Source organism: Acipenser ruthenus, chromosome 14 (assembly GCF_902713425.1).
Source record: "Acipenser ruthenus chromosome 14, fAciRut3.2 maternal haplotype, whole genome shotgun sequence".
Classification (NCBI taxonomy): Eukaryota; Metazoa; Chordata; class Actinopteri; order Acipenseriformes; family Acipenseridae; genus Acipenser; species Acipenser ruthenus.
The window spans coordinates 7005833-7031772 of record NC_081202.1 but is presented as its reverse complement, the minus strand read 5'-3'; the positions used below and the strand labels follow the sequence as shown (position 1 = coordinate 7031772).

At 39.3% G+C, this 25940-nt stretch overlaps 1 protein-coding gene across 1 annotated transcript; it reads left to right on the top strand.

Moving 5' to 3' along the window:
- Positions 1-644: 644 nt before the first annotated feature.
- On the top strand, positions 645-24199 carry LOC131697402 (G1/S-specific cyclin-D2). Its single transcript, XM_058985679.1, has 5 exons — positions 645-1073; positions 2554-2769; positions 4861-5020; positions 11940-12088; positions 19273-24199. Exons 1-5 carry the CDS (start codon positions 879-881, stop codon positions 19456-19458), a joined length of 906 nt encoding a protein of 301 aa, XP_058841662.1. The 5' UTR covers positions 645-878; the 3' UTR covers positions 19459-24199.
- Positions 24200-25940: the final 1741 nt, after the last annotated feature.

The window sequence follows — 25940 nt, the reverse complement described above, 5'->3', positions numbered from 1 at the left end:
AGCTCTACACATGCAACCATGGGGCTAGATTTCCTAGAAAGCTATCTCACAGACCACAAGCTATGTATAAAAGATAGTTCTGTTTTTTTTTTTTTCTAAAGGGCAGGGCGGGGGGGGGGGGGGGGGGGGGGGGGGGGGCGGAGTGAACAAAACGTTACTGCAGTCAGGCAGTCAGGAAGAGAACTTTATTCTCAAGATACAACTCACCCCCGCACCACCCCACCCCATCGCACCTTTACAACAATTAATTAATGCAAGCACCCCCCCACCACCACCACCACCACCACCACACACACACGCACACGCACACACACACACTTACCCGACGAGGGCCTGATGTCACTGTCTAAAGATCGAGTCTCCCTGGGATCTGTTCAGCTAAGAGTGGACATTAATCTGCACAACAAATTAAATTGATATTTTTATTTGTATTCTATTATTTTTTTTTTGGGGGGGGGGGGGGAGCAGTAAAGTGGTTATTCACAAGGTGTTAATATGTACACTATTTGTACACGTTTGGTTCCTTGTTGGCTTGAAGAAGAAAACGTGATGTGTGTGTATGTTACGTCTGGCCAGCTGCTCTACATAATAAGAGATCTGCCCTGCCGAGCTTGCGTCACTCGCTTCGCCTTCAATAGGCTTCGAATCAAGAGAGAGCGAGCGAGCGAGAGAGAGAGAGAGAGAGAGAGAGAGAGAGAGAGAGCGAGAGAGGAAAAAGTTTTGAAGGGAGGCAGGAGTGTGCTGGAAAGCCCTGCAGTCCCGTTTATATGTTGCTTTAAAGTTTTTCTTTCCAGTAATTTTTTTGTTTTGTTTTGTTTTTGTATATATATTTTTTCATTTTAATATATAGATATTATAGTATAATTTTAAACAAAATAATGGAGCTGTTTTGCTGCGAGGTAGACACCGTCAGGAGAGCCGGTCCAGACCCAAACCTACTGTATGATGACCGGGTTTTGCTAAATTTGTTAACCATAGAAGAACGATTTCTACCACAGTGTTCTTATTTCAAATGCGTCCAGAAGGACATTCAGCCTTTTATGAGGAGGATGGTTGCGACTTGGATGCTGGAGGTTTGTATCAAGAGACCGGGTTTACTGCTTGCTGATCACACACACACACACCTCCTTCTCAAGCTTCTAAAACTACTTTCCTTTCTTCAGATCAGAACCGTTTCAGGTTTAGAACGAAAAGGGCTTTTGTTGTATGCGTTTCTACAAGAATGTACCGGGATTTCACGTTATTATTATTATTATTATTATTATTATTATTATTATTATTAACATTTTTTTTTAAATGATCATTTTTTGGTATTGATTCGGCGGTTCTAAATTACCCCCCGGGCAAGCCTGTATGTGTATCTACAAAGAGTGAGGAAAGCTACAGGGAAAGTTTTGCAAAGATGGAGAATGCGTATTGGGTACTGAAAGGGGTCGTTTGGGTTTTGGAAAAGGTGCCTCAAAGCTGATAAAGAATAATATATATTTTTTTCTTCGAATAAATATTTCCTTGCACACGTATGCAGCTCAATACGTGCACCCATCCTAGAATAACGCCATGTTGGTTTCATAATGATCCGGGCTGGTCATGTTTTATTATGACGGACTTTTCCTTAGCAAACCCTTGATAACAACTTTTAAAACACACATGGCTTGATAGGCAACACTTTATAGATATCGATCCTTAGAAAAGTTTGCCCGGAAAACGTGACAGGTATTTTATATAATTTTTCTAAAGTATTTATTTCTGTAAGGGGATACGGGCCCCAGACCTGTATGACTTGCTCACTTCTTTCCAAAATGTCACTTCAGAATTATGTTCGGTTTTTGACAATCGTTTGCAAAAATCCACTTGCAATTGATGGGAGAATAAAGTAGACCCTTTATTCTTTATTTCCGTGTTAAATTTGTTTATATTTTCCGCTCCTACGATTTTTAATTATTTTTTTAAATAATTATTTTGTCTGAGCTGTGACGCAGTCGGCAGCAAACGCAGGACACCAACTTTTAAATTAGAACTTTGTCCTACTTAATTTAGTTTTTCAATCTTATCAATTGTCGGGAATGGTGTGGGAGACCCCTGGTTACATTAGGGCGTTGAAATCCGGGCTGTAGGTATTTTTTTTATATTTTTAAATATTTTTTGAAAATATGACGAAATCAAAAATGGGTTCCCGAAGTCTGCTGCTGAGTGTTTTTTTGGCTTGGATGGTTGTGACTTGAATTCATTTCTTAGTGAATGAACCAAAGCAATACGATTATATTGACAGTGTGTGCCAGGGAACTCTTTCAGTCCTTCAAAAATTACTTTTTTTCAACTTATCGATCATATGATGATCGACTGGAGCCACCTTCTACCTTTCGGGTTCCCAAGCTTCTTTTTTCAGTTTTTGTACAGCTTTATTTTGAGAGCTTTATTTTGGCAGGATTAAAACACATTAATTTTATTTCGGAGCAGGTTTTCTTTTTCATTTTGCGAGTATAAGGTTTAATAATAAAAATGGGGTTTGATTTCCTGTATTTAGTTTGAGCTCGCTTTTGTCTTTTTCGGCAGGTCTGCGAGGAGCAGAAGTGTGAAGAAGAAGTTTTTCCCTTGGCTATGAACTATCTGGACAGATTCTTAGCCGTGGTCCCCACCAGAAAATGTAATCTGCAGTTGCTGGGGGCAGTTTGCATGTTCCTGGCGTCCAAATTGAAAGAGACATGCCCCTTAACTGCAGAGAAACTCTGCATCTATACTGACAACTCCATCAAACCTCAAGAGCTGCTGGTAAGCAGCACATGTTTTTCTGTTGATTTGACTGTCTCACCTTGTAGCTGCTAGCCTATATTTAATACAGCTAAATGAGTTCCACTGAATTTAATTTAATTGGTTTTAATCTGTACTAATGCATAATGTTTGTGTCAATATATTTATGCATTGTACAATGATTGGGAGAAATTATGCTATCATTAATAATAAAATACCAGATCATCTCTTTAGTCAATGGAATTATATATATATATATATATATATATATATATATATATATATATATACACACACACCTTCTAAGATTTTTTAATGAAATCCTTTGAGTTTATCGCATCGTATTTTGGATTTGGTTATAGGTATATAAAACAGACCATTTTGCATTAGTATTTTGGATATCATTATTGGAATTTTTACACTTTAGCTTATAATAATGCAAAGGATCGATACAATTATGCAAAACGTTGCATAAAGTTAAAAACCCTAAGACAAGGGAATGACTTTTTTCAGCTAGCCATTAGTGCCATCTAGTGGGAGTCATTGTTAAATCCTCAGCAATGACAAGATATTTGAAGCCAGCGTTGAACTGGACTCATGCCATGGGCTTGTTTTAGCAGCGATGATGACTGAGTTTGGGTTTTACGTAAAAATATTAAAATAAAAAAACTCACCCTTACCTGCTCTCACTCCACTTATCTGCATGAACCAAATAGAAACTGAGATTAGACTGAATTCAGTACTGTGCAGACAAGAACTGAACACCAAGACTGAATAGTTAGTCATTTATATACCAAGACATTGTTCTGTGGAAAATCCCTTTTAGTTAGTCATGCAGGTTTCTCTGAAGATCTGTCTTATTTGATTTTACCAACAAATAAAACTGCCAGTTAAACACAAATCTGTACAGCATCTTTTCATTACGGTAAAGAAAGACATACGTGCGGACCCCGCAGTGCGCATCTGAGGCATGTCGGGTGAGGGATTTTCCCCAGTCCATGGCGGTTTAGTCTTTTACTTTGGCCCATAATGTTTCTAAACATACTTTTAATAATAAGAAGTGGAACAGGAAGCCGACGAGCTGCTAAAATAGTCATATTGTCTTATTTTTAGCCGTGAAGTGTGATGCTTTCTTGTAACTCTGCCACTGAAGGCATTTTTGGCACTTTTAAGTGGGTGTGAAAACCGTCCTCGATCCTTGCTTGTTCAAGCAGGTCATTGCATGGGGCGTCTTGAATGAAGGCAAAAAACAGATCAGAGTCTCTGTTTGCACTTCCTGGAAGACGAGCGAAACAAAGAGATGCAAAGCAAGGCATTAAGGAACAGAACTGAAAAATAGACTGAGGGTTTCTGTATCGCATAGAAATGACAATGACCTGCCCTGCAGTAATCTCTGAATACAAGGTATAAATGATTGACCTTAGCACAAAAAACAACATATGTGGATCCAGAAGTCAAATTAAATGATTTTGACAAAAAGGTGTTGTATTATCTCTTGTGTTGATTAGCCTTATCCTTTTCCACCCAGGTTTGAAGGGCGCTACATCATGCTTAAAATGGACAATTTCAACCCAGCTTGTTATTTAGTTCATATTTAGTTTCTGTTTTGATGGATTTAGAACGTTTTGTATGCGTGAAGTAATGTAACCGAACTTGATATTAAAAAAAAAAACAATATCCAACTTTTATGTAATCCATCAAACATACTTAAAAATACAGAATTCATAGTGAATAATAATTTCATAATATGGTGTAAATATAGAATTCTTTTTATTCATGGCTTGTATAAATGTTGGCCAAAGTTTAAAATTCATGATAAAGAACAGAGAAGTCTAGCTGAATTATTGGGACACTATTGGAACACCAGTGTATTTGTACTTGAGGGTATGTATATATTCATATAGACTTGCACATCAATTGGACATCTGTCTAAATTACCTCTTCATCACAACATCATTTTATACATGAAGTTTTCAGTAGCATTGTTATTAAGTATAGGCAATATCTAAAATGAGTTGACCTTGGAATATATCATCAGCCATGGTCAATGTAAAAAGAAATCCTGTGCTTGTTTGTGTGTTAATTTATGTATGTAACTTTCTTGTTTTTTAGGAGTGGGAACTGGTGGTCTTAGGAAAATTGAAGTGGAACCTTGCGGCAGTGACTCCACATGATTTCATTGAACACATTGTGAAAAAGCTGCCCCTACCCAGCGATAAGCTGCCTTTGATCCGCAAGCACGCGCAGACATTTATTGCCCTTTGTGCCACAGGTATGAGAAGCCTTGTGCCACTGCCAAGTTCTGTTAAGAGTTGTTTGTGAAACCCATGGGCGTGTTGCTAGGGGACGCTTTTGCCATTTGTTTTCTTTCTTTCTTTCTTCTTTTTATTTTTATTTCTCCAGAAAAGAACTTGCTGGAGGGACCAAAGAACTCTGCTTTGTGAGTTCTTTTCAAGAGAGCTCAACATGTTTAGCAGGCATTTGTTTATGATGTCACTCGATGGCACAGTGGAAGGAATCATCTGTCGTATAGTTCCCTTTTTGGGCATGTTGAACAGCCAACAAACAGAATGAATGTGAAAAAAAGCAAAAGCAACATACTGTATCTCACAGTGTGGGTAATAAAGCTGATACCCATTAGTCATAAAGGTGTCATTCTGGTTACACCGTTTAAGAACCTCTCAGTTGAAGCAGCAACAGTTTAAAGTTGCCTAGACAGCAAATACAGTCAGTCCACCTTGGCCAGGTGGGGGTGCTTTGTAGAGTTAGCTGTCTTCTTTTTGACGTGCCTAGTGGGAAGGTTGTATGCTAGTTCTGTTGACCTACACAACGGAAGTTCTGATAATATTAAAACAAAGAACTTCCAGTAGTATTTAAAGAGATGTTTGCAAGTTTCACAGGCCAAGCCCCCTTTTTTCCCTTTTTTTAGTTTTCAAGGCATATCTATAATGGAATTTAATACAAGGACACTTCAAAGGATTGTGCTGCGCTCTTGAGCAAGGTTAGGGCATTTTTTCAAGGATCAGTGACAAAACTCCAAACACTGGGAAGAAAGCATGATCTACTTTCACAAGGGGGGTGACATCTTGGGAGCTGAAACGGTTTTAAAAAAAGGGGAAGGGAGGCTTTAAATATGATATAACGTATTGAGGAAAAAAGGAGTATGTTGTTCTTGTAAAACAGTACAAGGACGAGGATGTCCTGTTTTCTTAGCTGTCTAATCTCACGCCTCTCTGCAGTGCTGGGTGCAGTTGGGTTTCCCATGCTGAGCCTCTGCTTGTAATGCTGGTTGCACCTGCAGCAGAGTGTCACTGGAGGTGTGCCTGCCCCCCAGCACTACTGTTTGACAAGTCAAACCTGGCTCCTAGTTGAAACAGTGACCTTCAATTGAAACAGTGGCATGCCAATTATTGTCAATACTCTTTTCATCCAGACTGCCCTGGAGAAGTCTGGTAAGCCAGACTTTCAGAGAAAGAAGAGTTGGTGCAGTTGACCACTTGGGATAAGAGGGTAGTTTTGATCAGTTGGGTTCTGCTGTATATAGGTAAAACAAACTGCACAATGTAAAAATCCCAATATAATACAAAAAATGAAAGGTGTAGTTACTCATTTTCCAAAAATCTATTTGTTTAGTTCATTTCTCATTCCAGTAGATTTTGTTCACATTGAAGTATCTCTGAAGGTACGACACATTTGAGCAGCCCTCTCCTCCTCTGCGTTGTCCTTCGGTCTTTCGAGTCCTTCCATGCTCCCTGTACTGGGCAGAGTGTCCCTTTCAGAAGAAATATTTAACTGAACTACAGTTTCAGTAAAACTGGATGGCGCAGCGTGTCACGAGAGATCACCATTAAATCTCATTCTGCCCATGACATGGGGACTTGCTACCCACAATCACATCACTATAACAAGATTTGGAAGACTATAAGGTTCTAAGTTAAATGTCTCAATAGGAACAACCTTATGGATAACCATGCATACAACCGCCTATTGAATATTAGCTTGAATTTGGGGCACTTTTGCTAATGCAATGGCATGGTTAGTTTGGAAGTTTGATTAACTAGAGTTTAACAGTGAAATAAAATGGATGAAAGGGTTTCTCTGTGCAGTACTTGGTTGCAGTACAGAATTGGAGAGTTGCATTTCATAGGTTTACAGTATTATGATTGGCAGTGTTTTTGGGCTCAGTGGTCTTTGGTATTTTCAATATAGTGAAGGATGAAGGTGTCTGGAGTATGGATGCAGATTGTAAACTCATATCTTAATTCACAACAGAATGGACTGATTGACCAGTAGAATTCTGTTCTGGCAGATTTTCCACGGAAGTTCCACGGAAGTTGCAGGAAACTGGAATTTCCTGTGGAAATGGAACTTCCCTGGTGGATTTCTAAGTATTTCATTAACAAAAAGAAAACGATATCCACTCAGTCTTATGTGCACTGTGAATGCTAAACATCCTCTGCAGCACGTGCAGTGTGCATGTGGGTTTCATCTAAGGCCAAGACCACAGGATAACATTTTAATTACAGATCTATCTCTAACTCAACTAGACCAGAAAAAAAATAGTTTTGACTTTTGGAAGTTTTCATCAGATTTGGGTAAATTACTGGTTTTCCCTGGGCTAGAGGTATGTGTCTCTATTTTGACCGTACCAGAGCTCTCTGTGGATTTCTTTCTGTTGGCCTTAGCAACAAAGCAAGCAATGAAATAATTGCTTCCTAATTGTGTTGCCCGGTAGGGTTATTTCAAAGGAAGACGTTAGGCCCTTTTGTGTTTCGTAATGGATCAGTGTAGAAAAGTGTGTTCATTTTACTGTCTATTCTAACAAAAAAGTCACATTTTTTAAATGTCAGTTTGAATCATATTCTTTCAAATAAGCTGTTATGATGTTTCATATTATATAGAAGTTATTATCACCAAATATCTCAGATTGAGTATTTTGTTGATTCAAAACATACAAAGAATGTAGTTTTCTTTTTGTCTCCCAAGAGAAAAGTAGGAATCAGAGAACCAGGCAGGGCTTGGCAGTGCTTCACTGTAGGTTAGCTTTGTCTTCATTGAAATACAATTTTGAGCCTTTTTGAAAGTCTTTCTTTGCAAATAAACCTTCGACAGTAAAAAAAAAAAAAAAAAAAGTTTTTTCTTGATTTCTTGCCTTTGATAACACAGTTCCATTTGGTAAGTCTCAGATACTGGAAGGCGGTGAAAGCCAATTCAGTATTAATTAATAACTCAAGGAGTCTTTCATGGCTATGCAAATTGTCTGAGGCTTGGATAAAAAAAGGAGGAAGGAGACAAAGGGCGGCCCTGCATTTTAAAGCAGAGACATGTAAGGATCAGAATAGGGGGAGTGCTTAATAGGGTCCATCGCCGGTTTTCTGGCAGCTGGAGAATAATAGAGAGGAACAGGCTCATTAAGGGAGATTATGTGGAGCTCTCAAGGAAGGAGATCAGGGCCTGATTGTTTTCTTTTTGCAGATCTCAGGGAGGTAAACAGTGAATGCAGGACAGATTTAAATTCAGAGTCATTAATGAAATGAGTTGGGTGGTCTCAGGGTAGTCCCCGGTGAACTTTTTAGTCCACTTCAGAAATACACCCTGCAGTTTGGTTTAACTCAGCACAGAGAGGCCCAGGGTTGATTGGCAGAGGGGGTGCTCAGGTCAGGATTGAGGTGTGCTTGCAGAGCTGTGAGGGGAAACTTGCATGACTTCTCCTGGCACTGTGCCTGACTCCAAATTTGACCCTCAGTCTTAAGCGGTGGTGCAGTTGCAGCTGGGCTGTAGTGTTGTGTTTGTTGACTGAGAAATACCAAGGTTAGATTACTCAAGGTTTACACAAAAAATGTAGCTGCTGAATAGTTCTTTGACATGGTCATACTTGCATTAATGTCTAAATAACTTTTAATTGCTGGAAGTGGGTTACATATTTCATGTAGGTCAATCCCATCGGTTCAGTCTTGCATTTCCGTTATGAACATTGAGTCAAAAGTGTATTTTACATTTCTTTTAGGTGATCAGTGTTCCCCTGCCAAGCCTGTGAGTAATTTGAGAGTATAGAGACAGAAGAAATCAGGAAGTTTGACCTGGGTGCAGCAGAGATAAACCTAGTCTCCAGAAACTGTGGCTTTAGTTAGTAAATTATTTCATATTCTAAGTACACATCTGTCCTAATTGATCTGAAACTTTGCATATGTCATGAACAACCAAACCTTCAAGTTTGCGAAGCAGAAGTTGCTGCTGTAAATTTTACTATTAAAATGGCTGCCATCAAATTTGCCAAAATGCACCCAAACATCAAACTGCTTCTGTTTGCAAACCGTTTAACCAACTAACTCTTAACTTGGTAGGCATCATCCTGGGGACAATGGAATTCAAATATGACAAAATTGTGTTCTTTTGTAAAACAAAATGGCGGTCAGACCTATGTTTTGTTCTTAAATTTAAAACCGCTTCAGTTGAACACGGTTTAGTTTAGTTAACTCCAAAAATGACAAGCATCATCCCTATGACTTTTTCAAAAATTGTGTTTGTGCGTAAACAAAGATGGCTGTCTGACGCATTTCTTTAAAAACATTTTCAAAATCTTCTTCTTGGGAACCGCTGAACCAGTTGCTTTGAAACATTGCATTTGTCTTCAAAACCCAAACCCGCTTCAAGTTGCGAAGCATAAATTGCAGCAGTACATTTTAATATCAAAATGGCTGCCAGCAAATTCACTGAAACATGCCCCAAACATCAAACTGCTTCTGCCTGAAAACCGTTTAACCAACTAACTCTGAACTTGGTAGGCATCATCTTGGGGACAATGGAATTCAAATACAGCAAAATGGTGCTCTTTGGTGTTTGTGCGTAAACCAATATGGCTGCCTGACACATTTCTTTAAAAACCTTTTAAAATCCTCTCCTTAAGGTCAAATGCAAAACTAGCTTGTAACTCCTTACAGTGTGCAGATAGGGTAATGGTTAATATGGAACACATATAGGAACCCATATATGCACTATTAAAAAATGGCCTTGACCGTGACCTTTGACCTCTCCTTAAGGTCAAATGCAAAACTAGCTTATACTAGGGTGATTAAAGTTATAAAGTACCGTGAGATAATGAACTAATGCAGTACTTTGAATTGAAACTGCTCCACAAAACTGATCTGTTGCTGACACTTGTGCTGCAATGCTACAGCTTGCCAAAATTTCCAACTGGTACTGAGCCTGGAAGCCGTAAAACTGCCAGGCAGTTCGAATTATTATTATTATTATTATTATTATTATTATTATTATAAAATAGAGATGGAAAATGATGAAATATGTTGAAAAAGGAAAAAGAAGACCCCTTTGAGTTATAAGTGAAACATGAGCATATAAAAAAGATTGCATGATTTCACTAGAGCACCGACAATTTCGTTGTAAAGTTAAACCGGTTGTTGTGCCTGGCAGGGTTCTGAACTATTTGTTTTGGGTTGCTGCTACAGAAGAACACATGTATTAGAACTGGTGGCATACAACTTGCACAGCTAATGTTTTGGTTCCCCAAGAGTAGTTTTAACTGTCTGTAGGGATACAGGCTCCCTCACTCCTTGAAGCCTACCTGCAACAAAGTCACTACGTGAGCCAAATAAGTATGCTTCTTGTGTTACTTGCAGCAGTAGGAGGTTATAGACGTGCAAGCTCGGGTTTAGCGTAGAAAGCAAAAAAGAAAAGAAAGGGAATTGGCTTGTTTTAAAGTAAATGTAGTCAAATTGAGTGTATAGTTAATAAAAAAGATCTAAAAGTTAAATAAAATGGATGTTTAAAAGAATGACATCACATTTGTGCTGTATGTCTTTTTTTTCATTCCACCCAGGCATGTATTTAATAAAATATTGCCCTGGCCTGGCCCCAGCTGTGATGCAGGGGTGTATAATAAGTTCCTTTACTTGTCAATGTAACTCTTGAAAAAAGAGGACTGATTGAATACTGAATTTTAAAGAGCTGAATTTTAATGAGCTCATACAGGTCTCCACACCTATCACAAGTATCTCTTTAGGTAATTTATTTTTAAAAATCCCTTTTACACCATTTCACACAGTTTGCTCTGCAATTGAATATAGCAAGATGTTAACTATGGGCTGTTTTATTCTATGGTTTGTTCTTGTTTTCAACCCCATAGGTGACCCAGCAAAAGCAAGGCTTATTTTCTTTGCCAAAAACAACAACAAAAAAGTAAAAATGTTCCCCTCTTGCTGATAGGGTCTAGAAGCAAGCTGGAAAATCATGTGTACAAAATGGACGTCCCACCTCCTCTCCTATTCTTTTGTGGGCCCGTCAGGTTGAATTCATATCAGCAGAAAGGTCACTGCCATGATTTTCAATAGTGCAAGATGAGGTGATGACTTCATACAATGGTGCCACACTCTCCTGAGCGAGACACTTGCTCCACCAGTTGCAGCACTTAATTAATTAATATGCTAAAAATCAGAGCCACTGATACAAATCACTGCCTGCTGTACAACAAAGAGCGGGCATGTGCAGCTTTGATAAGCCGTCCGTGGAGCTCGTTACGAAGGGACGTTAGAAGCAAGAGGAGAGGGGATGTCAGACTTTGTGGAAAGCTGAGCTCTTCTTTTTTTTTCTTCTCCCCCCTGGGACCCCAGCCTATTTGCAAGCTGTCTTATTTGCATTATGAATGACAGTGAGGGGAGCTAACAAGGTTATTGGGCTTTCAAACTCACTCCTGTGACCACATGTGGAAAATAGACCTACAGCGGTGCTTGCTGGCAGGGGGACTGTGGCTCTTTATTCATCCTACCAAGGTCAGGGTTTTTTCAGGGAGCTCATAATTTATGCAGGAGAAGGGAGGTGGGGGGGGGGGGGTGAACTTGTATACAAGCAATGTGGGTTCTCATTAGCCAAGGCCATTGATATTCAGTGTGGCCGCGTTCTAGAGCTGTAAAGCAGTGCAGATTAATAAGAATATTAGTTATAAAAACCTTACTCTGTTATGGCCAGTACACAATCCAGGACACAGTGTTGTTGGTAAACCTCAGAGGCATATATATTGGCTAATATATTAGCTAACCTTATTTTGAAGATTCATTGAGTGATTTTATTTTTCTAAGCAGTCTTTATGGAGTGATTTGCCCCACCTTATTGATTCAAAGGGCTGCTCTGTTTAATGATATCAGTGCCGTTGACTCTTGTTCTTCCTTTGCCTAAAGACTTCAACTTCGCAATGTACCCCCCTTCGATGATAGCAACTGGAAGCGTTGGGGCTGCTATCTGCGGGCTTCAGCTGGACGATGGAGAACGGACGCTTTGGGGGGACAACCTGACTGATCTGCTGGCCAAGATCACCAACACAGAAGTGGTAAGTGCCCCCCTCCTTCAGTCCTCAGAGCATGTTAAAGAAACATTTTACCTGGAACAGCCTTAGAAGCCCTTCTTCCCATGAAGCTTCCCAGTGCAGATAGGACTAATATCTGCAGCTGAGAACTCCCCCTCATCATGACTTGCATGAACTCTATAGGACACACTTACAGTAATTACATCTATAAATCCACTCATGGCACTTTTATTTTTTTACCTACCATAATAGACCAACTCTGTACTTTTCTATGTATTTCTCTCAAGGATATATCTATAGAACCAGCCATTCACTTGCGATGAAGCTGCTATGGCCTTTCAGTTCATAGGGACTTGTGCATGATTTCTGGTTACACTAATGAACGCTATATCTAATGAACCGTGCGCCTGAATCTTATCAAACTGTGTGTGGATGCGAGTTACAATAAGTTACTGAACAAGTAGATCATACCTTAGGAGAGAAGTGTTGAGGGATACCTCTTTTTACCTATATATTTTGCAGGGAATGTGTATGTTAACTTCTATCAATTTCCTGGTGGACACAGCATTTTATAAGGGGGTAGCGTATTCTTAGCATAGATTCCCCTGGACCTGCCTTCCACTGTTCCAGCTCAAGTGATCCATGAACGCCACATGATTTCAATGCAGAATCAAAAAACTCGGAAGTGCTTCAGTGTGGAAGTTGCAGTGCACCTGTAACGTCGGGGTCATTCTGGGAATGAGTGTTGTGGAGATGTTACAGACTTGTGTTGTTACAGGGAAGCACTGGTCCTGTGCTGCTCTTTGGCTATAAGTTATGTTCGGGATGATAAAGAAAGCCTGTTTGTGAGGAAAGGAAATGATGACCATGTGTGAAAGTAAACAAAAGCTTAGCGAGTGTTGTGCTGCCTGACCCTACTGCTGCCCCTTACCAGATGCCTGGTTACACATCACTGCCTAATCCTTTTAAGAAGGCCTGAAGCAGAAAGGATCACTTGCAGTTGGTTGTCGAATGAGACATGCACATAAACGGAAATCCCCTCCAGGGGTAAGGTTTTGTTTCAGGAGCAAAGTCTAAAGTAATGGGCTTAACTAATGTCCTTTAGATCAACTTAGCTGGGTATTAACATACTGTGTCATGAGTAGAGGAGCCCCCTGAAATTAAAATCTGCAAGTATCGAGGGATAACACAGTTAAAGGGCACCTCCACGCACCCAAGTTCACAAAACAGTGTTTGAAAATGGGTTTTGAAGCAGGCGAATGAATGGAAACCTTTTTAGGAACAGTTGAGAAGGGCTTACTGAACATCAACCCGTATCTGATTCATTCATAAATCAATTGACAACCTGTGAATGAAAGGAGATACTTTTTACTAAATTGGTAGCTTTGGCTATCTCTCAGATTTCATCACTGGGTATAATTATTAATACATACTGAACATGACTGGAATCAGTTTAGCAAGCCAGGAGATAGATAAAGCATTCTGTCCACCCAGTTGTCTCCCTCCCTGCCATATTTGTGTCATGACTAAAAATAGATCCTGGGAACCTGAATATGATTAGCAAAAGAAAAAAAAGAAAATGTAGAAAATGAGCAGGAGGAACACAGAGTAGTTCGCTCTTTCCCCCCTAAGGCATCATCTCAGTTTCTGTGGTGTAAAATGCCTGTGATTTGGAAGCATGTGACAGGACTCGTTGTCCCCTCATCCTGTGTTATTTGTTGCAGGCGGCCGCATTTCTTATGCAAGGAAGCGGCAGACAAAACAGCCTCAAAGGGAAGGAGAAGAATGAGACGGTTTCCTACTTGGTCTTTGCTTGCTTGAGTTGGCAGAGGCTAGCAAGCTCATTCATCTTTTTCAAGAACCCCCCCCCCCCCCCCCCCGTCCCAACACCACCACCTCCCTGTTCCCCAATCAGTGTAATGCATGAGTAGCAACAATGAGGGGATGCAGCTCACAACATAGGCTTCTGATGGTGAGCCCTGAGTTCCATTCACAAATAGAAGGAAGCTCTCCAGCACCATTGAGGGCGAGCCAGCTAGCACAGGAAGTTGAGGCAGCAGATTTTAAGTGAATGAGAAGTGAGGCTGAGGGCTTTGTGTGTATGTGCATGTTGGTTTTTTTTTTTTTTTTTTTTTTTTTTAAATTTACAGTCTACTTTAGCTTCCTTGTCACAAGACTTTATCCAACACTGCTTGTCTTCTAGTGACACGTGTTGGGGAAGGTGAGGTTGGTAAAGCTTCCTGTTTTAGGCCACACAAACTGGTCAGATATTTTTTACATTTGGTTATTAATGAAATTCTCCTTGGTCCTAGACACCTGCCATATAGTCCCAGCAATGACAACCCTTGCAAAATAATCTTCAGTGACATCGCAGTGGCACTACCATGGCAATGGTTTTGTACTTGTGGGAGTACAGTGGTATAAGCCATTGGTTGAATGGTACCACAGTGTTAGCATGGTATCAAAGTTAGCAAAAGTGCTGCTGCAGTGGTAATATCACAGTGGTTTTACCAATAAACACTTGTACTCAATTACACTACCATAGTATTACCACCGGGTAAGCATAGTAGATCACAGTAAATATATAATACACACATTTGATGATAAATTGACCATTTTTTTTCAAATTTTCCATGGTTAACTTTTTAATGGATCAGACCAAAGAAATGCTGTGACTGTGTAGGTGGCCCCTGAGGGCTGTGGTTTAGGCCTACAGGATAAAGCATTGGCATGACAGCATGATGAGTCAGCAAAATGTTGTATTCACACATTTCCTGCAGTATTAACTTATTCCATCGGTTTGTCAGCGTTTCAGTAGCTTCCTCTTTGGGGTTTGACAACTGTCTGAGTTTAAGGAGGCTTTTTCTTCGCAGTGCACATAATGTGGCATCAGAGCTGGTGATCCAAACCTTTTGAAGCTTTGTTGACTATAGGCAGGGACTAGTGATAGGGACACAGAGCCGGTACTTGCCTGCTGGCTTCTAAACTTTGCCAGTATCTGAACATGAAGAGTTCCTTTTTAATGTTCTTCATGTTTCCAGTAGTCACACATTGAAACATTTAAAGTTTCTTTGAATTAGGCCTCTGGGCTTTGGCCCGGGATGCAAACTATTTCTATAAAAGAGCGGCCGAGGGAAAGTCTTTTAAGAAATAAAATGCTGACATTCTTGTGGTAAGACACAGGCAGTTCCTTTACATGTTTTATGCTTTAGTTCATTTTCTTAGAGGAATGTATTTTTTGTGACTAATGGACCGCATATTGTTGGGAAGTGGGAAGCTATGGTACAGTTTAGGCATTGCTTTTGGTTTTCCTGATGGTTAAAAACTTGGCTTGAATTTTACTGCTGAAATGGTTTAGTCAACACCCTACGTATGTCTTCCTCCTTACAGTATTGAATTGAAAAATATATCTTTTATTGTTCATAAGTAGCGACAATAGATTAGCAGGATTATACTGCTTTCCAGAACCCGGGATTGAATGAAATTCTGTACTGTCATTGAAATAAAATATTGATAAACCTTATTTTTAACAGCATTCTTTTACAGAGCTAAACCATTTGGTAGGGAGGTTTTGAGTGCTTAAGTTATTTAGCTTGCTTCTCTCCCCCTGGGAGAGGATAAATTTATTGTTGGGCTACGGCCATACTGATTCGCAATCCTCAGTTAGGACCACATGGCCTGTGAACATATCTTACCACTAGGTCACATTGCCTTCCAGTACTCAACTACAACCATGAGACCAAACCGCCTGCATTTATGCAGTTCTAACCACTAGACCACCCAGTCTACAACCTGATGCCTACATTGCCACCCAGTTCCTAGCCCTGACCACAAGGCATCCCACTGCATCACAGACTCTTCCCACTAATGCGAACTGCCCACCTCAGCTCTCACCCATTGCCCCTACATGTCCATGCTACAGTGCCTCCTCATCACCCATAATGGATTGATAATGGGTAGTTTTGGATATAAATTGTACAAAGTGTTTCAGTTGCCTTTCCTACCTTTTGATGCTGCAATATGAGCATAAATGAGCTCATGTGGTCCCTGCAGACTGTCACCTTGTTAAAAGTCTTTCATGTATTGAATAGACGTGAGTGTAATGTGGGTACTATTGTAGGCAGTTAATATATTCTTAAGAGCAATACATTAAAGGACCTCCAAAAATTGTGGGTACTATTGTAGGCAGTTAATATATTCTTAAGAGCAATAAATTAAAGGACCTCCAAAAACTGTAGGGGATAAAGAGATACCTTCGATAGTCAAGATCTCGATGGGACCTCTACAATAAACAGTGTCCTATTATAATGTACAAACCCGTTTTTAATATCGCTCTCTGAAAACGATGGCGGATTTACACATTACAACAAGCCAAAAATAGAGCACATTCCAGACTGTTCAAAGTTCATAAATCGTGTTTGTTCAACATGAGCGAATGACTCAATACTGGGAATCTCTTCTTAGAAAGATGGTATTTATTAAGCATGCAACAATATACAAGTTTGAAAATCACACAAAACAGTTGCACAATTAAAGTCACATTAAAAGCATTACAATGAGAACTAAGGTTTAAAACAACAATTTACCAACGAAATACTAGTACATACTGACACAACAAGGGGTCACACAATACCTGAATAGATATTTAAGAGTATTGTTACCTAGCCTGAAAAGCAGTTCTGTTACCTTGTGTTTCTCCGAGTGTCAGGGCCCCCAACCTTGATGGATAAATACTGAGAGCTGAGGGCTCCAGGTGCAGTCTTGTAGTTTCTTAGAGTCTGAGCAAGCAGGGATCAGCAGCCAGGCTGGGGCTAAAGCAGGTCTGGATAGCGCTGGGCTCAGATTAGAGGGCAAGCATAGGGGGGTAGAGCTGGGGACTCAGATTAGAGGGCCAACGCAGGTCTGGGGCAAGCGTAGCGGAGTAGAGCTGGGGACGCGAGTTGGGGACGTAGAGTTGGGGACAAGGAGCTGGGCTAAAGCAGCAGGCTTTATACTTTTCAAACAAAGAGATTATTTGAATTTCCCGCTGCATGCTCCGATTGGCTATTTTGTAGCGAATGAGCTTGCCATCTTGATTGATTGCTCCCCCCTTCCTCTGTCTGATTAGTTCTTTATCATAATCTGGAAAGGGAAAACTTTTAAAACGTGCATAACTTTTGCTAAATAATTCAGATTTTATTCTGAATTCCCGTTATTTTTACCATAAGAAATTACATTTCTTTAGACACCAAACATGTCTGGTTGCGACTTTGGTTGGACATTGCCAACAGTTTAATTCTCTTAGGGATTTATTACCTGGGTTATTCTATACTTGTTAGGCAATTTAAGAATAAAAACGCTTCCATCTTGTACTCATGGTGGTATTAAATCAATATGATGTGAAATTTGTCTTAAATCTCTAAATCTTTAAGCTATTTTCTCTCTTTCAGACTCCTATGCTAAACCACCTCTCTCTCACTAGACGGGTTAATTAAATCACGGAGACGGTTTTGATTAGCCTTTTGTTTCCTGAGTGCCTGGTGCGTTCAAGGTGTTAGGTTGATCGTTATCTCTAGGCAAAGCTAGACAAATTAGATTAAAGTTCATTCAATGTAGATTCCTGATACAATATCATAAGAACATAACATAAGAAAGTCCATGACATTTGCAATATATTTGAGATGACAATGTCTATAGAACCTACAGTAATTAACATGGCTTTTAGTACTCCTTAGTTTTTCATCACAAGATAGATCTGTTAGTGCTTCCAGTTCTTTTGTTGTATAATATTTTGCCTGTAGCGGGTAAGTAAACCTGATGGCAGTGGTAACTTTCCAAACAAAGCTCTCAAACAGCAACAATTGACTTTCACTGCTGGGAATATTCACTGTAACATCTGGATTTTTTTAATCCAAATTCGACTTCCTTGTTTTGTAAATGAAGACTTTGCTGAATACATCTTATCAAACTGTTTGTCTTAAGATTTTACTAAGATTCTTTTTAGCGGTAGCACTTTCATATATTTTATGATTTGAGTGTTTAAAGTTTTGGATAGACTAGCCTTAGCTTGGATATGTTGATTTGTACCAGTTTTGAATGCAGCTCTGTCTGGAGAAAGAACCAAACAGTAGCCAGACTGTCTGCCTCAGTGTACGACACATACTTCTGGTTGATAGCATTTTCACATGAACAGACAAAAACACGACAAAGAATTCCTGAACTGGCATTCCAAAAGCATGCTTTAGTAGCCACCAATAAGTCTACCCAGAGGGAGGTTCTGAAGCCAAGTACCAATACTTTGTTTTGGGCAATTGCCTCTGGGCTCTTTTTTCTGGATGTCAATTGTTTCTATAAAGCCTTTTTTGTCACAAGCCACAACCTGTTACATTCCTGGCATTTTTTCCAAGGCGATTAAGCAGAGTGAAAAAAGAGTGTTTCTGATTCGCTCAAATGTTTTCAGTGCATGCTTGCATGATTGCCGAACCCATCTCTTGGTGTCAGCCTGGGGGGAGTCAGGAGCCCGGCGCTAAAAAAGGGCCTTTTTTCACTCATAAATGTTGTCAGCCGGGGAATTTGCAGTTGATTTAAGGTGTGCATATTTTTTTATATGTTTGTGTGCTTTTTCACTACAAAAAAATAAATAAATAAAAGAAAACTTTACTTGTCACCAGGGAACTGCTGAAATTGAGGTCCTAGTTGGAATAAAAATGTGGACTGGAATGGCCCTTGAGGGCAGAGTTGTGCACCGCTGGGTCACAGTCAAGTATGGTGCCGATACAACAAGCACAATGGGAGCCTCCCTTCATAGCACAGGGAACAAACCTGAACACCCCCTGAAGTATAGTCCTAGGCCTCTCCCCAGAGGACAACCATTTGTGGCATATTGACAGGTAGTTTTGTGACTAAGCATTTCATATTGAGACCTGCAAACTCCCTTGTGACATCTGTAATGGGAACCATTAACATTGCATTTTCAGCAATGGAACAAATACCAGCGCTGCTGAAAAGGTTTACCAGTGGATTCTGGTTCATGCCACCATGGTACCATTCTGCCAACAGCAGCCTATTACCATTGTAGCTGCCCCTATGCTTGGTACTAAAATTGTAATGCCAAGGTCATTTTAGTAAGGGTGAACTGATCATGGGCATTGCTCAGTTGAAAACAAGGTGGCCTCTTAGTATTCCTAGATATATAAATGAATGAACTTTCCCCCTTGTGTTCCACTCAGGATTGCCTGAAGGCTTGCCAGGAGCAGATTGAGACAGTGCTGGTGAGCAACCTGAGGCAGGTCCGTCAACAGCAGCAGCAGCAGCAGCAGCAGCAGCAGCAGCAACAGCAGGGGGGAGGCAGCAAGGCAGTGGAGGAACTAGACCAGGCCGCCACCCCGACAGACGTCCGAGACATCAACCTGTGAGAAGGACGAGGAGGAGGAGGAGGAGGAGGGCAGCAAAGCAAACAAACCAGAAGAGAACGAGCACCCACTGTTCTTTTTCCCCATATATACAGTAGAACACGGCTAAAGCTATTTTAGATACAAAAAAAGAAGAAAAACTGAATTAAAAAAAAACGCTCTTTGGTGCATCGTACATTCTTCAGAAGGGAAACCCACCATAACTTTTGCATAGTCGCTGTTTTCGATTGTATATCCATTATAAAATTATATTGCAAAATAAATTCTTTTTTTTTATTTTTAAAAAAAGGTAAAGCGTACAGAAGCAAAAGTAATAATAATTAGTAGAAGAAATATGTGGGATCAAATTATTAGCTCCTCTGTGTGTGTGTGTGTGTGTGTGTGTGCGTGCACGCATTAAGGTATTGTCTGTATGTATGTCATTGTGTTGGTTTTTGTGTAAATGGACCAGATTTTTTCTCTTACGGAAAGAGCCTGTGTGTGTGTTTGTAGGTATGCCTGTGTGTATGTGTGTGTGTTTGTAGGTGTGTCTGTGTGTGTGTTGGTTTGTAGGTGTGCCTGTGTGTGTTCATGTGTTTGTATGTGTGTGTGTGTTTGTAGGTGTGCCTGCGTGTGTGTGTGTTTTGTAGGTATGCGTGTTTGTGTGTGTGTGTGTGTGTTTGTTTGTAGGTATGCCTGTTAGGGGAGGTCCCAGAGAAAGGGGAGTGCCCCAGGGCAGGTTGAACCATTTTTCGATGCAGAAGAAATGCAAGTGGTGTTTGAGTACAGTATGTGAAATCTGGTATTATTATTGTTATAATTATTATTGTTATTATAATTATTATTGTTATAATTATTATTTTTAAGCAACTACTTCTGTCACAGTGAAGGCATTTGTCATTAATAGAGACTTCAGTAAGCTTTTTTTTTATGTGGGTGTCAGGAAATAGCTGCTTTATGGTGGGAGGGTGCTTACTTTGCCAGCTTTTTATGTTACACTGGCGTGCTTCTCTTGAAAATGGTTCAGTGGGATTCTGGCAACACCTTAGGCTTTTGAGGGGGCTGAGCCTTCTTGTTTGACAGTGGGGTGACCCAAGTGGATAGTGTGTTTTCGATCTGAAAGGTGAGGAGTCGGGTGAGGGCACATGTGTGCTGTGCATTCATGCATTGAAGCCACTTCACCCTAGTGTGGCTGGAGGCACGTGCTGTACAAGGCGACAGAATCTTGAAAGGCTTAGAATGTGCTTTTATTGTATAAAGTGAAGGCTTCAGGGTGGATTTCATCATTGGGAAAGAACCCCAAAGCATGATATCTCACACCGGTTATGCCGGAGAATGCTGCTGATTGGGGGAGGAGTATTGACAGATGGCAGCTGTGTGGGGGATCCCTGCTGCTGCTGCTTCTGCCCCACTTTTCCCAGCAACAAAGTGACTCTGATACCTTTTTGTTTTGTTTGTATGTTTGTATTTTGCTGGACCATTTTCATCACTATATTGCACAGTTAAATTGGCAGTGGAAGCAAACAGGACTAAACACTGCCATGATAAAACAAATGTTTTTGTATATACCGTATATACAGTAGTGACAGACAGACAGATATACAAGGATGTTTATAATGTCACTTCAATAACTGCCGTGAGAAAAATCCTAACCAAATTAAAGTGTTGTTCGTCAAGAAATGTTCCCTGTAAAAACAGTACATTCTGCTGTTATGTTGTTGAGGGAGGCCCTTCTTTAGACAAGTGCAGTCTAAGCAGTTAATGCAATACAATAGACATGAGCTACCGAACCATCTCGGCTCAATGGTGGTTTTTGCCCCAACATGTTCAGGCCCAATGTTTGCTGTGCAGTGAATGTTGGTTTTGTTGTTGTTGTTGTTGTTGTTGTTGTTTTTCACAACAGTAGCACAGTGTGACTTTATAACCAGACTTGTACAAGAGGCAGTGTGGGATTGTGGGACACTTTTCATCTAGTCCATAGTGTTGATCTGTAGTTAGGATTAATGTAGATCATTTCATTAGAAAAGCACTTTGAACTGTACTCCCAAGGGATGAATGGAATGGTTAATGAAAGTCTGCCGAGGGAGAAGTAGAGATGGAGGGTTTTTTTTGTTTGTTTGTTTGTTTTTGTTTTTTTGTTGTTTATTTTATTTTATTATTATTATTTTTTTTTTGTAGGGCTGGTTTCCCATGTCAGACGTTCCCATAGAGAAAAATAAATAAAAAATACCATTATAATACGAGTGTTTTCCCCGGAAGAAACGCTTTCAGAACCATTAGCAGACCACTGCAGTACCATCAGTGGTAACACAATGGATTTGGGGACAAATATAATATGGTCCTGATGTAGTATAGTGGTTCTGGTATAGCACACAGGTTCTAACAGGATACTGCAATGGATTACCAGCAGTGTGTATAGGTTCATAGTAGTGATACTATTAATATTTCAAAGTATGAGAATGTTGCCACTGTGGTATCACTCTACCAATGGTGCATACCCTTGTATTACTATTGCCTCTTCGTACAGAACCATTGCATTGTAGTTCCACTGCATTGCCATTGAAGAGCATGTGGAAAGGGTTAACATTGGGAAAGGTGTTTCATAACATTCAACACCTGCTTCAGAAGACATTCCAGTCGCAACCTTCCCAAAACGTGACACAGAATAAAAACCTGTCGATTTTATTGTTATGAATTTTGAAAATAAAAGCAAATTCAGTGCTAATGCTAAAAAAAATATGAGGTTACCAACAAGGTTTGCAAGGTTTTTATTATTATTGTTATTTAAAATTTTTATTTTTTTTATTGATCAAAATTTTTTATTCGTTTTTACTTGAATTTTTTTTTTGTCTGCTCCATCGTTAAGGCATTTAGATGGTTAAAACCGTGGCAATTTTTATGTTTGGTTTTGCACATGTGCTGATAACAGTTCAAGTTAAAAAAAAAAAAAAACTGAAGCTGTTCTTTAAGTTGCTACGAGAAGATAAAGATGGATGAGCAGTTTTTTTGTTTTGTTTTTTTGGGGGGAAAGGGGGTGGGAGGGAGGAGGTTCTCTGGGTTTAGATATTCCAAAGCATACAGTGCAGAGGGGTAGAAAGTGGATTACGAATCCGTATTTTGTTTTAATTTTTTACTATTATTATTATTTTTTTTTTTGCGCTGCTAAGAAGCTATTATTTGTTTCATTCTTATACACATTAACAGTACTTAGCTGTAATGTTTCACTGTGTGAGCTGCTATTTTATAAACATTTGTATAATATAATTATTTTACTGCTTAAAAAGTTTTAGAATTCGGAAGTAGGTGGTTGAGAAGAATATACAATTGAGTGCATTGATTGACTGGAAATGCTCTTTGTACATTTAGTTTTAATAGCATGTTTCTTTTCCTTATCACATTCTGCAAAGATGGCATACTTACCTCAGGTTTTCTGGACAAAAAAAATAAGAATCATTTCCATTATCACAATACCTCACAACGTTACAGTTTTTCAGGGAGCCTAGCGGTGTGGTTAAAGCAAGTTAGCTGGTACTATTTGTTCATCTTAAAGACAGATGCACAGGGATGCATAGAGATTGAAAGAGTATACGGCTCCCATCTGGACTCAGAACTTTGAACATTGGAGGTGGGGGGGGGGATAACCGGGCCATAAACTTTGGAATGCAATTTCTGGTCATTAAAACTCATTGTAGTGCCCAGGGGTTCAAGCAATATTTTTGGTGTTTTCAATGAAATGTGAATCTTTATTCAGAGCAGAGAGTTACTTGAACCTGTTAATGCCTGTTAATGCCCTGTTAAAAGCATGTGGAGCCACTCTAAAATGCAGGCATGATAGCCATTTGATTACAAGTAGCGAAATTGCCTTGATTTTTGTATCAAAAGGCTATAAATAAAGTGATTTAACATGCTTTATAATGGGTTGGTTCAAACTTTTTGATTACAAAAAGAGTATTTTTGACTACACACAAAGAGATTACTGTATCTTCCTGTAAATGTCAAATTTATGCCACCAACTAAAAAGCCCACAAAATGGCACAGAATGTGGTGCCAACTTAAAGTAATGCATTTTCTGTGGCCTCGTCAGCGTGGGTGTCTTGCCCCAGACGCCTGTCTTGTGGAAATTGCTAGCAAGGTAACGGAGTTTATCCCCCCACACCCCCACAATCATTACCATGTACCTCAGTCACTGTCAGTTGCACAATCTCTGTTCAATAAACGTTTGCTTTAATGAGTGTGATGCCATATCAGTTCAATGTTACTCTCTTTACATTTTTTTGCTCTTAAGTGAAGTCAACAAAAAAAAGCATAAAATAAAATGGTGCAGATGTAAATAAGGTAAAGGCGGGGTTGAGAAAGATGTAGCTATGAACGAAGAGGGAGGGAGGGGGCGAGGGTGGTGTTTGAGACCAGTGGAATGGATAATATCTCAGACTAATAATATTCTAAAAATAACAATACAGGGCACCCATCGAATAGAGAATGGTGAGGGAAGCATTGTGTATAATGAGATTAGGTCTTCCTAATATCCCTTTATGCTCTTGAATGCATTTGTCCCTGTGAATCGCAGTGTTTAAGGTTTTGTTGGTCTGAGGTAAGACTGGCGGTAGTAGAATAACAATTTCTTGTCGGAGATCTTTTCTGTTCAGTATTGAAAAAGCTCTTATTAAATCTGTTCTTTTTTGATCTGTTAAAAAATGGGATTTCTTTAAAAGCGTTGTGAAGGGTATAGACTTGATGTATGGACAATAAACTCACCATGAACAAGGTTGTTTTTTTTATTCATTCTTCATTTCATTAGTTCTTAAAACATTGATGTCCTTTTATACAGTATTATATATGATAGCCCAAGGCATCCGTTTGCTTTCTTCGAAGGGGCTGACAAGACATTTGCACTGTGGGGTTACAGTTAAGACTACCCATCTTCACATTAACAAGGCATGGGCTAAGCCATGAATGACAACCATGTTCAGTTTTCTACTAAAATAAGATTACTGGTTAACTGTGTAGTACACTGTTTCTTAGTTTACCCTTACATGCGCCTCTGTTCATCGAGAAGAGACCTTGTTGGCTGTCCAGTTTGTGTACACTCCCTGCAAACACAGAGGCTTCTTCCCTCTGGGAATGTCGCCTGCACCTCGGACACATTATCTAAATGTAAACAAATAAAAGAGAAGTGGTCAAATGTTACAGCAAATACCCACTGAGCCTTATGTTAACAGTTAATTATAACATTTCAGTGTTCACAGTTTTCTTTTGACTATTTAGCAGGTTACTGTTAGAGTCAGAATTCCATCACCCCTGGGTTTGCTGGAGAATATTTTCACTGACATATTTATAGGTCCCATGCTGGTTAGCGAGCTAGTTTATTGGAACGTAGCACAAGTTTACAACATAAATACCATTCAAAGAGGCTGTGTCCTACAGTCATGTCCAATTTTATACTAAAATGTATTTTCTTGGTGTCTGTTTGCTACATTTTTCAAAAGCTTAGCCTTCTGTGCTCTAAAGCAGACCTTGTTGTTTCCCCCTGATATAGTTAGAGCTGTTGCAACACAATAGCTTTCACTTGTAACCTGAGCCACGTTGAAATCCCAGCACTCCAGAGGAGAAAAGGTGCAGTAGCCCACTGGAGATTTACAGCATAACCCCTTTATATCAATCGATATCCCTTAAAACTACATTAGAAGTGAATGGTCCAAGTGCACAGCAGATAAAACACAAGGGAGTTAGTTATATCAATAAACTATTAGCATACCTGTAGATTAATAATAAACCTTACAAAAATGTACTGAAGTAGCCTGCTAATATAGCTTTAATTTGGACTCGGTTATACTGCAGTCATTCTGGAAATTATCATTGTGTTTATGCTCAAAACAGGACTTATAAGGGCTGGCAATTTAATTAGTGGTAAACTAATGCTTTCTGAGTCAAGCACATGGTTTAAACCGACTGTTGGCGGTCACAAAAGCTTGGACAAACCCAGCATTTGCCCAATTTTTTTTCTAAATTAAATGCAACTGATGTATCAACATTTGGTACAGCCAACATACTGGAAATACCTAATACCTAATTTTGAAACATTTGTTTTTAGAAAAAAATAAGTAAATCCATTGTATAAATTCAACAAGAATAACCTATAAACTAAATGTTGCACTATTGAATGTTTAATTGTTATGGAATTGATAGAAACTTTAACAAAAGTTTTTAGAAGATAATAAAACACAAACTTGTATACTTTGCAATATTTAAATACGAATTACACTGCTCAGCAATAAACGTAAATATATATATATATATATATATATATATATATTTTAAACGCTCCTATCAATATTAATACATTGTATAAACAATATTTGTAATGGGAGTCTCAAGTTCTAATTTAATTCGTGAGTATTGTATTGCTATTCCTCATATATCCATTGGGTGGCATCATAACACTCTCTACAGCTAACACAAACACGTGAATCTCACGGAGACGTCTTCTGGTACAAATTATATTTATA

Coding starts and splice junctions, on each gene's coding strand:
- LOC131697402 (XM_058985679.1), top strand. CDS start 879: ATGGAGCTGTTTTGCTGCGAGGTAGACACCGTCAGGAGAGCCGGTCCA. Junction 2,770..4,860: donor TCAAACCTCAAGAGCTGCTG/GTAAGCAGCACA, acceptor CTTGTTTTTTAG/GAGTGGGAACTGGTGGTCTT. Junction 5,021..11,939: donor TATTGCCCTTTGTGCCACAG/GTATGAGAAGCC, acceptor CTTTGCCTAAAG/ACTTCAACTTCGCAATGTAC.